Source organism: Martes martes (genome assembly GCF_963455335.1).
Source record: "Martes martes genome assembly, chromosome: X".
In the NCBI taxonomy this organism is placed as follows: domain Eukaryota; kingdom Metazoa; phylum Chordata; class Mammalia; order Carnivora; family Mustelidae; genus Martes; species Martes martes.
The window spans coordinates 11,807,349-11,819,725 of record NC_137897.1 but is presented as its reverse complement, the minus strand read 5'-3'; the positions used below and the strand labels follow the sequence as shown (position 1 = coordinate 11,819,725).

Here is a 12,377-nt window from a genome sequence, read left to right as displayed (position 1 = left end):
GAGGATAGTTCATGGCATTGTGTACTTTATATTTAGAATATTTGGGGGTTTGGACACATATACAGGAAGGATGATCTCAATCCAATATTTAGGTATGTGGCTATGCTTAATGTTTAGCAGTTCTTTTCTGTTTCTTGAAAATAGTAACTAAAAAATCCCTGAATTTCCATAAGATGCAACACTCAGAAAACAAAATCCGTGTTCCGCCTTTATCACATCAGTACACACATGTATACTTGGATAAAGGTATTGGTAAGGAAAAGTGAGGAATTTGAAGCATTTTAAACAGATGCAAATGGACATTTGAGATTGCGTTATTTGATACTATTTCAATTTTAGTTATCGTAGATATAACTTCTTTTATCCCTCTTTGATGCAGGGATTTTCAAAGTTGAAATTAATTTCACATTCGACAGTGGATTTGTGGCATAGTTACATCTAATTAAAAGTTGATTCAGGTGAAGGGTAATTTCTGTTATACATTAAGCATAATTAATGTATGACATTTTCTAGCTCTAGATGAAGCTGTTTGAAACATTTTTTCTTCCATGTTATTTTTCAACAACTTTGTATGGAAAGCAAATTACGAGGCATTAAAACAAACCCAGACAGCCACTCAGAGTAACCTTTCAGGTGACTTTTTGTTACTTTGAAGACTGCTTTGCATTTAGAACATTGAGTGAGCATCTCCCAACTAACAAAATAGTCTTTAAAAAAATTTTTTTTTAAGATTTTATTCATTTATTTGACAGAGAGAGAGAGAGAGAGAAAAAACAAGAAAGCGAATACAAGTAGGGGGAGTGGGAGAGGGAGAAGCAGGCCTCCCACCGAGCAGGGAGGGCTCCATCCCAGGTCCCTGGGATCATGACCTGAGCCAAAGGCAGATGCTTAATGACTGAGCCACCCAGGCGTCCCACAAAACCATCTTATAGAGGCCTGCGCAGCTCCGACCGCCTGGCTCCCCGTGCTAACCACCGATATTTGGAGTTCTTAACAACATGGCAGACATTGACAACAAAGAACAGTCTGAACTTGATCAAGATTTGGATGATGTTGAAGAAGTAGAAGAAGAAGAAACTGGTGAAGAAACAAAAATCAAAGCGCGTCAGCTGACTGTTCAGATGATGCAAAATCCTCAGATTCTTGCAGCCCTTCAAGAAAGACTTGATGGTCTGGTAGAAACACCAACAGGATACATTGAAAGTTTGCCTAGGGTAGTTAAAAGACGAGTGAATGCTCTCAAAAATCTTCAAGTTAAATGTGCACAGATAGAAGCCAAATTCTATGAGGAAGTTCATGATCTTGAAAGAAAGTATGCTGTTCTCTATCAGCCTCTGTTTGATAAGCGATTTGAGATCATTAATGCAATTTATGAACCTACGGAAGAAGAATGTGAATGGAAACCAGATGAGGAGGATGAAATTTCGGAGGAGCTGAAAGAAAAAGCCAAGATTGAAGATGAGAAAAAGGATGAAGAAAAAGAAGACCCCAAGGGAATTCCTGAATTCTGGTTAACTGTTTTTAAGAACGTTGACTTGCTCAGTGATATGGTTCAGGAACATGATGAACCTATTTTGAAGCACTTGAAAGATATTAAAGTGAAGTTCTCAGATGCTGGCCAGCCCATGAGTTTCGTCTTAGAATTTCACTTTGAACCCAATGAATATTTCACAAATGAAGTGTTGACAAAGACATATAGGATGAGGTCAGAACCAGATGATTCTGATCCCTTTTCTTTTGATGGACCAGAAATTATGGGTTGTACAGGGTGCCAGATAGATTGGAAAAAAGGAAAGAATGTCACTTTGAAGACCATTAAGAAGAAGCAGAAACACAAGGGACGTGGGACAGTTCGTACTGTGACCAAAACAGTTTCCAATGACTCTTTCTTTAATTTTTTTGCCCCTCCTGAAGTTCCTGAGAGCGGAGATCTGGATGATGATGCCGAAGCTATCCTTGCTGCAGACTTTGAAATTGGTCACTTTTTACGTGAGCGTATAATCCCAAGATCAGTGTTATACTTTACTGGAGAAGCTATTGAAGATGATGATGATGATTATGATGAAGAAGGTGAAGAAGCAGATGAGGGTTATCAGCTCTTTGAAGAAGTCAAAAGCTGCAGTAAACTTTTTCAACGTTGGCTGCAGTAAATCTTTTCAATAAAAGCTCTCTGGATGTCTCAAAAAAAAAAAAAAAACCATCTTATAGAAATCCTTTGGAGCTTTGTTTGGGCTAAAGAACTTTTCTTCCCATCAAAGTAGTTGTCAAGAAGATTGCTGTACTATGGCTAAAATAGCCTTTTATGGACCAGTTTCGGAGCCTGATAGTTATTTAATCCTGTCTCTATGGGGGCAGTAGGTTCGGAGTTGATATTAGGCTGTTAGCCATAGAAACTGCTTTCCATGTGGAGAAAGAACAACTCTACAGGCATGATGACTGCCTTCTAATGGCTAGGGCATCTTCTCCCCCCCCCTCCCCCGCCTTATGCTTGCCTACTCTTTGGAAAGAGATGGCATTCGCCCTGCTTGGAATGAGCCCCCATTAGCGAATCACAAGGGTAGTCTGTAATTTTAACAGTAAGTGACTAAATGAGTACTTCAAAGCTAATGTATTTGACGGCTTTTGTTCCTTGAGCTCAAAGGGAGATGCCTTAGGAATAGGTATTTCAACTACTTGAAAGATTTTTCTGCAGTAGAAATAACTGGATGCTAGTGGAAAGAGACTATTAAAAAGAAAAAAAGTCACTGTACATTTAGAGCTCGTCCACTTAAGTGCAGTTCCAAATATAGTGTATTCGGAACTGCTGTCACAGCCCTGCTTGCAGTTTAGTTGGGGATTCGAACCATGCACCAGTGAAACATATGACTAAATCTATGGGCAGCACAGGTGTTGTGGCCACATTAATGCTAGCAGTGTCGTCCACTAGGACTTTCTGCTGTGCTAGAATGCTCTGTGTCTGTGCCATCCAGTATGATAGGCGCAAGCCACATGGGGGCTGTGGAGTGGTTGAAATGTTACTAGGGCGGCCAAGGGACTGAACTTGAAATTTTACTTAATTTTAATTGATTTAAATGTCCATAACCGCCATAGTATTGCCCAGCACAGGTAGACCCTTAGATACTTAAGAATCCAGAATCTGGAAAAATAATACTGTGGGTTAGAGTAAGAAGGGAAGGTTGGCAAAGGCTCGGAGACTTCACAGAGAGGAGAGGAGGCATTGGCTAGGCTGAAATGTCCACGATTTGCTCATAAAATACCGAGGGGCTTGGCTGAAGCAGGCGGCTCCTGTAGGGAAGTGGAGGGAAATAAGGGAGGCTGGTACGGATTTGTGGGGGTCCTTGAGTATCAGTGTCAAAATTAATCCTGAAGGCCCTAGGGAACCAATGAGATAATACCTGTCAACTGTGACATATTATGCAAATACCATACTCATTGCTGAAGACTTCTCAATAGAATGAGTGCTTTAGACAGATTCAGCTGGCATGGGATCGAGAGAGATGAGAGGGAAGAAAAGACTCTGGGCACAGCACTTGGTTGAGTCTTTTTTTTTTTTTTTAAGATTTTTATTTATTTATTTGACAGAGAACGAGATCACTAGTAGGCAGAGAGGCAGGCAGAGAGAGAGGGAGAAGCAGGCTCCCCGCTGAGCAGAGAGCCCGACGCGGGACTCGATCCCAGGACCCTGAGATCATGACCTGGGCCGAAGGCAGAGGCTTGACCCACTGAGCCACCCAGGTGCCCTGCTTGGTTGAGTCTTAAGGCAGCCTCAGTCTGCAATCTCAGGAGCTGGGTTGGAGCAGGAGTTAAGAGTAGAAAGATCTGGGGACGTGTGGGTGGCTCAGTGGGTTAAGCCTCATCGGCTCAGGTCATGATCTCAGGGTCCTGGGATCGAGCCCTGCATCCGGCTCTCTGCTCGGCAGGGAGCCTGCTTCCTCCTCTCTCTGCCTGCCTCTCTGCCTACTTGTGATCTGTCTGTCAAATAAATAAATAAAATCTTAAAAAAAAAAAAGTAGAAAGATCTGCCTGGCAGAGCAGCTCTATGGAATGAATCAAAAAGATTTAGTGACTAGATAGTCAAGAATCATTCATTCAGCAAATAGGGCTGGTACTGTTGATTCAGGAGGAAATTCAGGCAAATCTTGCTGGATGTGGGAGATGAGATGAATGTTGGAAAGTCGGCCAAGAACGCCAACGAAGTTGACATGTACATACTACACCCACATTACATACGACTCTCCATACGTTTTCACCTTTCCTGAAGGTCCTCACATAATAATTTGTCCAAGTCAGTAAATCTTAACCCAGGCAGAGAAGGTATCTCTCCCACGCATGTCCTGTGCATTGCCACCATTTCTTTGAGGCCTTCACAGTTTGCCTCACTTGCCGTGAAGGTCTCCTGCCTAGCCCTAGCCTCCACTCTGTGACCACTCCCCACACCTTACAGCCTCTGTATTGGTGCCACCTCAACTTCCCAAAGCACAGTCACATCATTTAATGACTCCTACACCTTTCTACTCCCTTTCTGACCTTGGTTTATCATGGCAACCAAGGACTTTCATGATCGGAAGCCAGTGTGCCCTCTATATTCCCTGTAGCTGGCTTTCTACCCAAACAGTAGTATGTGTATTTCTGCACTGCCTTGTACTTACACATATATTTACTCGGGGTGTTTTCTCTCTCTCTCTTTTTAAAAAATATTTATTTAAGTACTCTCTATACCCAACATGGGGCTTAAACTCATGACCCAGAGATCAAGAGTCACATGTTCTTCCGACTGAGCCAGCCAGGCGCCCTGTGTTTTCTCTCTTATATAGCTCAGTGCTGCTCGTTCCCTACAGGTTCCCCTCAAGGCTCTTCCTACTAATCCCAGTGGGAAATACTACTTTCACAATTAAGCCTTTTCCTGACCTGATCCCGGACTTGCCGACTTAGGATCTCAGAGGTCTAGTAACTTCTGTCTTTCATGGCATCTTGTGTAATGCCTTGCCCATAGTAGTTGCTTCATACATAGTGCAGTTGAAAGAGATAACACATATTTATACTTTGAGGGGCCAACCGAATGAGAGAACCTAGGCTAAAATGGAAAGCTAGCATGACCTAGATATTAGAACTCCGCAAACACCCGCAAACAAAGGATAAAACCCAAAACTATAGATTAATGTTGGTTATTGATAAAGATGTAAAAATCTTAAATTTTTAAAAAAAGATTTTATTTATTTAACAGAGAAGGAGAAAGAAAGCACAAGCAGGGGTGGAGCAGCAGGCAGAGAGAGGAGGAAGCGGGCTCCCCGCTGAGCAGAGAGCCCCATGTGGGGCTCGATCCCAGGACCCTGGGATCGTGACCTGAGTCGAAGGCAGATGCTTAACCAACTGAGCCACCCAGGCACCCCAAAGGTGTAAAAATCTTAAATAAAATATTAGAGTGCCTAATTTAATAGCATTAAAGAATACTAAATCATGACTGGATAGTGTGTTTGTCCTGGGGATTGAATCGATTGGCACATTATATTGATCAGACAGAAGAAAGAACCCCCACATCACCACAGATGCTCACTGGCAATCTACAGAACCTAAACCCTCCTCAGTCTCATAACAAACTAGGAAGAGAAAGGGAGTTCTTTTTTTTTTTTTTTTAAGATTTGTATTTATGTTTTGGATAGTCCTTGACTTTTAGTTAAAAAGATTTCTAATTACTTCATAATTTTGGCAGATTTCTTGTTTTTGAGAGAGATTATAGCATGATGTTCATGAACTTATTAAACTGAGATGGATATGAGAGACTAGAAGAAATACTTTGGAATCAGAACCGGTATCTAAACCTGAGCTCCTCAATTACTAGCTATGTTGAAATTCTAAAATATTAATATTAAAAATATGTAATAATTTCAGTATTTATGTAAAACAATTTTTTGAAAGGGGAAATTTAAAAATTTTCTTTTCAGTTAAGGTAAAATTTTAATTAGCTCGCTACCCATTCTTGCCCTAATTATTTAACTACATTTGTTCTCTACTGTTGAAAAAAATAAAACCTGCTACCTTTTTTACAACTTAAAAAAAAAATTTGTATTTATGTATTTGAGAGAGAAAGAGCATGAATGGCAGAAGGAGCAGAGGGAGAGGGACAACTAGACCCTGCTGAGCACAGAGCTCAAAGTGGGGTTCAATCTCATGACCCTGAGATTATGACCTGAGCGGAAAACAAGAATTAGATGCTTAACCCGTGAGCCACCCAGGAGCCTGGAGAAGGGAACTTTTTTTTTTTTTTTTAAAGATTTTATTTATTTATTTGACAGACAGAGATCATACGTAGGCAGAGAGGCCGGCAGAGAGAGAGGAGGAAGCAGGCTCCCTGCTGAGCAGAGAGCCTGATGTGGGGCTCGATCCCAGGACTCTGGGATCATGACCTGAGCTGAAGGCAGAGGCTTTAACCCACTGAGCCACCCAGGCGCCCCGAAGGGAACTTTTTTTTTAAAGATTTTATTTATTCATGAGAGAGAGGCAGAGGCAGAGGGAGAAGCAGGCTCCCCATGGAGCAGGGAGCCCGATGCAGGACTCGATCCCAGAACCCTGGGATCACGACCAGGGCTGAAGGCAGATGCTTAACAACTGAGCCACCCAGGCACCCCAGAGGGGGACTTCTTCTTTTTTTTTAAGACTTTATTTATTTATTTCACAGACAGAGAGAGAGATCACAAGTAGGCAGAGAGGCAGGCAGAGAGAGAGGGGGAAGCAGGCTCCCTGCCAGCAGAGAGCCTGATGCAGGGCTTGATCCCAGGACCCTGAGATCATGACCTGAGCCGAAGGCAGAGGCTTTAACCCACTGAGCCATCCAGGCGCCCCTAGAAGGGGACTTCTTAAGCACGAGAATGATTACCTTTTATAAACCAATATCAGACAGTAAACTCAATGGGGAAATAGTGGGGAATTCCTATTAAAATTAGAAATAAATAAAAGATGTACACTATTGTGACCAATAAAGTTGTTAAAATGAGACCAACTAATGCTGTCTGGAGAGTGCAGATGGCGTTCTCCTGCTGTTTGTAGATTTTTGAATCAATATGATCTTTCAGAGAATCAATAAGGTCGTCTCTTTCACAAACCATAAAAATACTCATACCCTCTGACCCAGACATTTACTTCTCAGAAATTCTCCTAAGGAAATGTGGTATATTGACGGAGATATGAACAGGTACTAATTATACCATTATTTAGAAGAATCAGAAATGGCAACAATCGAAATGTCCCGCAATGGGGAAATAGTTAAGACTATTATGGGGTATCCCTGCAGTGGAGTATAATTAGTCATTAGAAATGTTTAAGGCTTTTGATGCAATAAGAATGCTCTTGTATCGAATTAGTATGATACAGAGTGCATTTAAACATTTCCTCGCTGTGTATAAATTTACTTCGTTTCTTGGTGGTATGGTTAGAAGTTTTTGTTTTTGTTTTTTTTTGTTAAATTCCTCTCCAACACTCCCCCTCCCTCCTTCCCCCAAGCTGGGCTCAGGAAGTAGAAATTGAGGGCTAGCTGTTTCTCACATCCTGAGAGTCTCAGCAGCACTGGATGCCAGAGCTGGGAGGGCCCTATGTCTTCCTGTCCCTTATTTTACACATTACATGCCAGAACCAAGGCCACACCCTCAGTGATGGAGCAGAACTGACTCTTGGTCCCGTGATGCTTCTACTCCCCAAGAGGGTCATTGATTCAAAAAACACAGCGAGTGCTGGAGGTGACTTTAAAGACAAGTGCCCGTTTTTTGAAGCAATGTTCCTCACTAGCTGTTGACTAGAGTTGAAACTGGAAATGATGGGAGCTCTGAGTGGCTGGGGAGGGAGAGCAGGAACAGGGCTATTTTGATGGAAGACTGGAATAAGGGCATTGGTTTGGCACGTCAAAATTCTTTCTGAGCCTCTGACACTATCTTTCCAGTCTTGGTGAAGATCGTGGAACTATTCTCAGCCTTTCTTTAAAAAAAAAAAAAAGGTATAAAATTAAATGCATCAAACTAAAGTTGCTTTCAAATCTATTAAGCCATGGGGGTCGGTACTTAGCAAGGAGAGACAAGGAGAGTCTAAGAATTTCTTTATTAACAGTAACTGGACCTCACTGCCAGATCATTATAACTGCAAAGAATTAAACAGAGACATTAGCGATTGTGTATAGAATGGGGCCACATCCCAGGCGCTCTTCTTCTGGTGCTTGGAATGATGATACATTATTTTGTTTTTTTCCTTCACTGGGATATCTTCTTCACCAACACCTGGAATTCTTCGAAACTAACTTCTCCATCTCCATTCTTGTCCAGTTCTTGAAAGAGGTCATCTAGGGTGCTGGGACCCTGGTTTTAGATGAGAAGGATGGGAAAGGGGAGAGGAGAGAAAATGAATCATTTACCGCTACCCATTTTCTGAAATGAGATGAAATGAAATGAGATGCCGGGTCTCTGTTCCAGCAAGGCAGCTGAGGTTTTGGTTACATGCCTTGATGGTTGGGGGTGGGAAGACCAACTTGAGCTCCATGTCCCTGAACTGGCTACCTGGTTTTTCCTATATCGCACAGTTCTCTCTCTCTCTCTCTCTCTTTTTAAAGATTTTATTGATTTTGAGAGAGAGAGAGTGTGTGTGTGTGCATGGGCAAGTGGGGAGACGGACATAGGCTGAGGGAAGAGAGAGAATCTGAAGCAGGCTCTCCGTTGAGCACCAAGTCCTACATGGGGCTGGATCCCAGGATGCTGAAATCGATCTGAGCCAAAATCGAGAGTCAGACGCCCAACAGACTGAGCCACCCAGGTGCCCCACATATTTATCATTTTAATATTGATAATGTGCATTTTAATATACAGTTGGCCCTTGAACAATGCAGGGGTTACAGGCATCCACACACCCCCCACGCAGTCAAAAATATGAGGATAACTTTTGCCTTCCCCCAAACATAATGACCAAGAGCCTACTGTTGACTAGAAGCCTTCCTGATGACATATACAGTAGATTAACACAGATTTGGTACATTATATGTATTAAATACTATATCTTACAATCAAGTAAGCTAGAGAAAAGTGTTATGATGGAAATCATAAGAAAGAAAAAATACATTTATAGTACTGTGGAAAATCCACATATAAGAGGACCCATGCAGGTCAAATCCATGTTGTGTAAGTGTCAACTGTAATTGGTTTTCTGTGTAATCTTAATTATTTTTCTTTATGCATCTAAAAAAGGAGAAGGAGTCTGAGGGCTTCACTGGACTGCTGAGAAGCCCCTGGCCCACCAACAGTTGATGATTCTTGCCCCAAGGTTTTCCTGGGACCTGGTTCTGTGAACCCGAGGCAGCATGGTACGATGGGCAATCTGTAGCCTGCTCAGTGCTCCGAACTACCCTGTGTGTGTGTGTGGCGGGGCGGGGGGAGGGGGGGTCCACTCTACACAGGAGGGAACTGTGCTCCGGGACAGCGCCAGCTGGCCCCAGGGCCCACAGCTAGTAGACAGAGAGTTTCAGGTTCAAACATGGACTCCAGAGCTCAAGCGCTTAACTAGGCACCATACCAGTTTTTCCCAAGTCCGTGGGACTTGCGGCCCCTCTCTACACCCTGCCGGCTGACAGGATCAGTGATTCTCACACTTTGGCGCTCAGCAGAGTCACCACGTGGGCTTACTGACCTTAGGAAATACAGAGTGACAGGTCCCACTCCCAGAGGTTCTGGTTCAGTAGGCCTGGGGCGGGGCCTGAGACTCTGTATGCCCAGCAGGTTCCCAGGTGATGTTGATGATGCTGGGCCAGGGCCGGTGACACTTGGAGAACTACCGCTTGAGATGTTGCAAGAGATCCTGTTAGGCTTGACTCTGTTTTGGCTCTGCTGCACCTGCAGGGTCTTAAGCTGACTTAAATTTTGTCTCTGGCCTAAGACTCAAGTCTTAAAGTCGTTACAGCTCTGCCTTTCAGGTGAGAGTCTATCTGTGGCAAAATAGTACCTAGGAAACTCATTGAAATAACGATTTAGTTTGCAAGTCTGTTTGAACATTTTTTTTTTAACATTTAAAACAAGTTGTAATATTTACCATCTCAACTATTTTCCAATGTATGCACTTCGGTACTATTAAGTATGTTGATATTGTTGTACAACTGATCTCCACATCGAGATATGTTTTAGGTCTTAGGATTCCTCTAAAGACATTTGTACTTTGCTGTGATCAGAAGACCAGACTAAGATAGTTACTCACTTTCCCTGAAGCATTTACGAGATTCTAAACCATACATGGCAATGATGGAAAGAGTATAGCTTGGAAAACCTTAGTAATCCTTATGAAAATATAATCCAATACATGATTCGGTGAGTAGATTTTTCAAAACTTACCATCAGTCCTCGTACCTTTATTCAAACTATGAGTCATACCTCCTTTTTGTAGGAAATACATAAACCATAGGAAAATATAGAAAAATTCCCCGGTCTTACCTTTTAAAACAGCTTGCTTGAGTAGATTGCCTAGGCTTTCCTGTCAGATTATTATTTTTCTTTCTTTTATTATGATTATTCCTTCCTATTATTATTTTTCTTCCTTTTGGAAAAATGTCAGAGTGTTTTTTAGAATCTAATCTTTCTCAGAAAACTTCATCTTAATTTTTAATTAAAAAGTCTCTTTTTCTGGGGCTCCTGGCTGGCCCATTTGGTAGAGTACACGACTCTCGATCTCAGGGTTGTGAGTTGAAGTCCCATGTTGGGAGTCGGGCTTACTTAAAAATAAGTAAATAAGATAAAAATCAGGCAATTTTTTTTTTAAGGTCTCCTTTTCTGCTAGCACCTTTAACTCTTTTTCAGAGTTATTTTGTATTTTAACCATAAGCAAATGAAGAGACATTGGGTTATAATGTCATTGAATTCGGCCACTTTTCTGGGTACCAAACCCAGAAACCTCAACAACTACAACGGGAAACCCCTCACATGTCATACTGGCAGAAGGGACATTTCTGGTTAAAATCTGGGAAGCAAATGCTTTCTTCCGAAGTTATAGCTAAATAGTGAGCATGTGGGATAAACAGTTGCTCAGTCACGTCCATTTGGAAGATGACTTTTAGTTGCGAAGCAGCGGAAGTGTGTTGGAGCAAGGAGGGTCAGCCCCGCCTCTCTCCTATTCTATTGCCTCAAGATGCACTTTGATTTGGACAACTCTGGGATGGTTTTGAGGAGAAACCGTAGGGCTAAAGAGGTTTAATCCCTTCCTGGAAGTTGTTTAGAAATGCCTCACTGCCTCATTAACACAGATTTAGGTGCTTAACACAAATTAACACAAATTTAAATGCTTTTGAAATATAAATGGATGTCACCAGATGGCAATTTGTCAGCGCAAAGTGGGTTTTCTCTATAGATCATCTGGTGAGTGTTGGTCTTCTTGACACATCCTACCTATAAGGATGAAGCATGTTAAGGCCAGCTAATATTATTTTGCACACCTCTTTGTTTTCCTAAAAGCCTGACCCCGAGGTGCTGAATCCAGGCCGAAGGCCTTAGTGTGTTGGGTTGGTGATCTGTGGGTCTCCTAGGCCTAGCTTCATTAAAAGTGCCATCATTGCTTCCTTTTACTGTGGCTGGTCATGGAGAGTTCTGTGCCCAGGCTGTGGGACATAGAAGGCTTGGCCCCAGCCTTCTAGGTCCTTGCCATCTGAGATGTGGCCTGCCACCAGGAAGAAAACACACGTTCAAGGGCTCTTGGCCAAGGAATGCCCTTGCCTTGGCTGCTGTGTGCTCTGCCCCAGAAGAAGCATTCCTCCGCCTCTCCTGCAGCCTCTCCTCTCCCCACCCCTCCCTCCTCACCGTCAGAGGCCCCCAATCGCGGGTGGTGCACTCACTTTCAGTAAACTGGGGAATTCTGTCTGAATCAATAGCTTCAGCTCCTCCTTGGACAGCTGGTCTGGATCACCTTCTTTGGCTGCGTATTTTTCAAAAATGCTCTTCAGTTCCTCGGGAGACTTTTTGCTGCTCATCGTGGTGTCCTGTCGATTGGGAAAGAAATGAACTCACCAAAAAGCCGAAGAAGCAGAGTTTTGTCAGGATGATTTTGCCAGCAGTTTCACGCCTTTGGGCTCTTTCCTTGGCGTCGTAAAAATAATCATTTTAGTATGTTAAATGTCTGATCTTAGAGTCCATCTGTGAGGAGATAGTCCCTTGAGCCAAACCCTTTTGTTAATAAATGTGACATTCTGCACTTTTTATGCACCTGGTCTGTGCTCTGTAGGCTGTGGTCTGCAAGAAAGCTGACCACAGCTTTTAGCTTCTAAATTACTGGTAATATCTCTAGATGGCACAAACCCGCTTTTTCTCCTATTATCTTTCACACCATTCTGGAAGGAAGCAGAAGGAGCAGGAGGTTGTACTAACATCACA

The 12,377-nt window shown here is 42.6% G+C and overlaps 3 protein-coding genes across 4 annotated transcripts in view; 2 read left to right on the top strand and 1 right to left on the bottom strand.

Moving 5' to 3' along the window:
• The window catches only part of CTPS2 (CTP synthase 2), a 101,603-nt gene that overhangs the window by 43,436 nt on the left and 45,790 nt on the right, over positions 1-12,377 (top strand). The window lies entirely within an intron of this gene.
• On the top strand, positions 463-2,175 carry LOC308336868 (nucleosome assembly protein 1-like 1). Its single transcript, XM_080794720.1, has one exon. The coding sequence runs from the start codon at positions 999-1,001 to the stop codon at positions 2,148-2,150; it is 1,152 nt and encodes a 383-aa protein (XP_080650846.1). The 5' UTR covers positions 463-998; the 3' UTR covers positions 2,151-2,175.
• Positions 8,235-11,977, bottom strand: S100G (S100 calcium binding protein G; the record flags this gene model as incomplete). Its single annotated transcript, XM_080794721.1, has 2 exons — positions 8,235-8,339; positions 11,843-11,977. The coding sequence occupies 2 exons, from the start codon at positions 11,975-11,977 to the stop codon at positions 8,235-8,237; spliced, it is 240 nt and encodes a 79-aa protein (XP_080650847.1).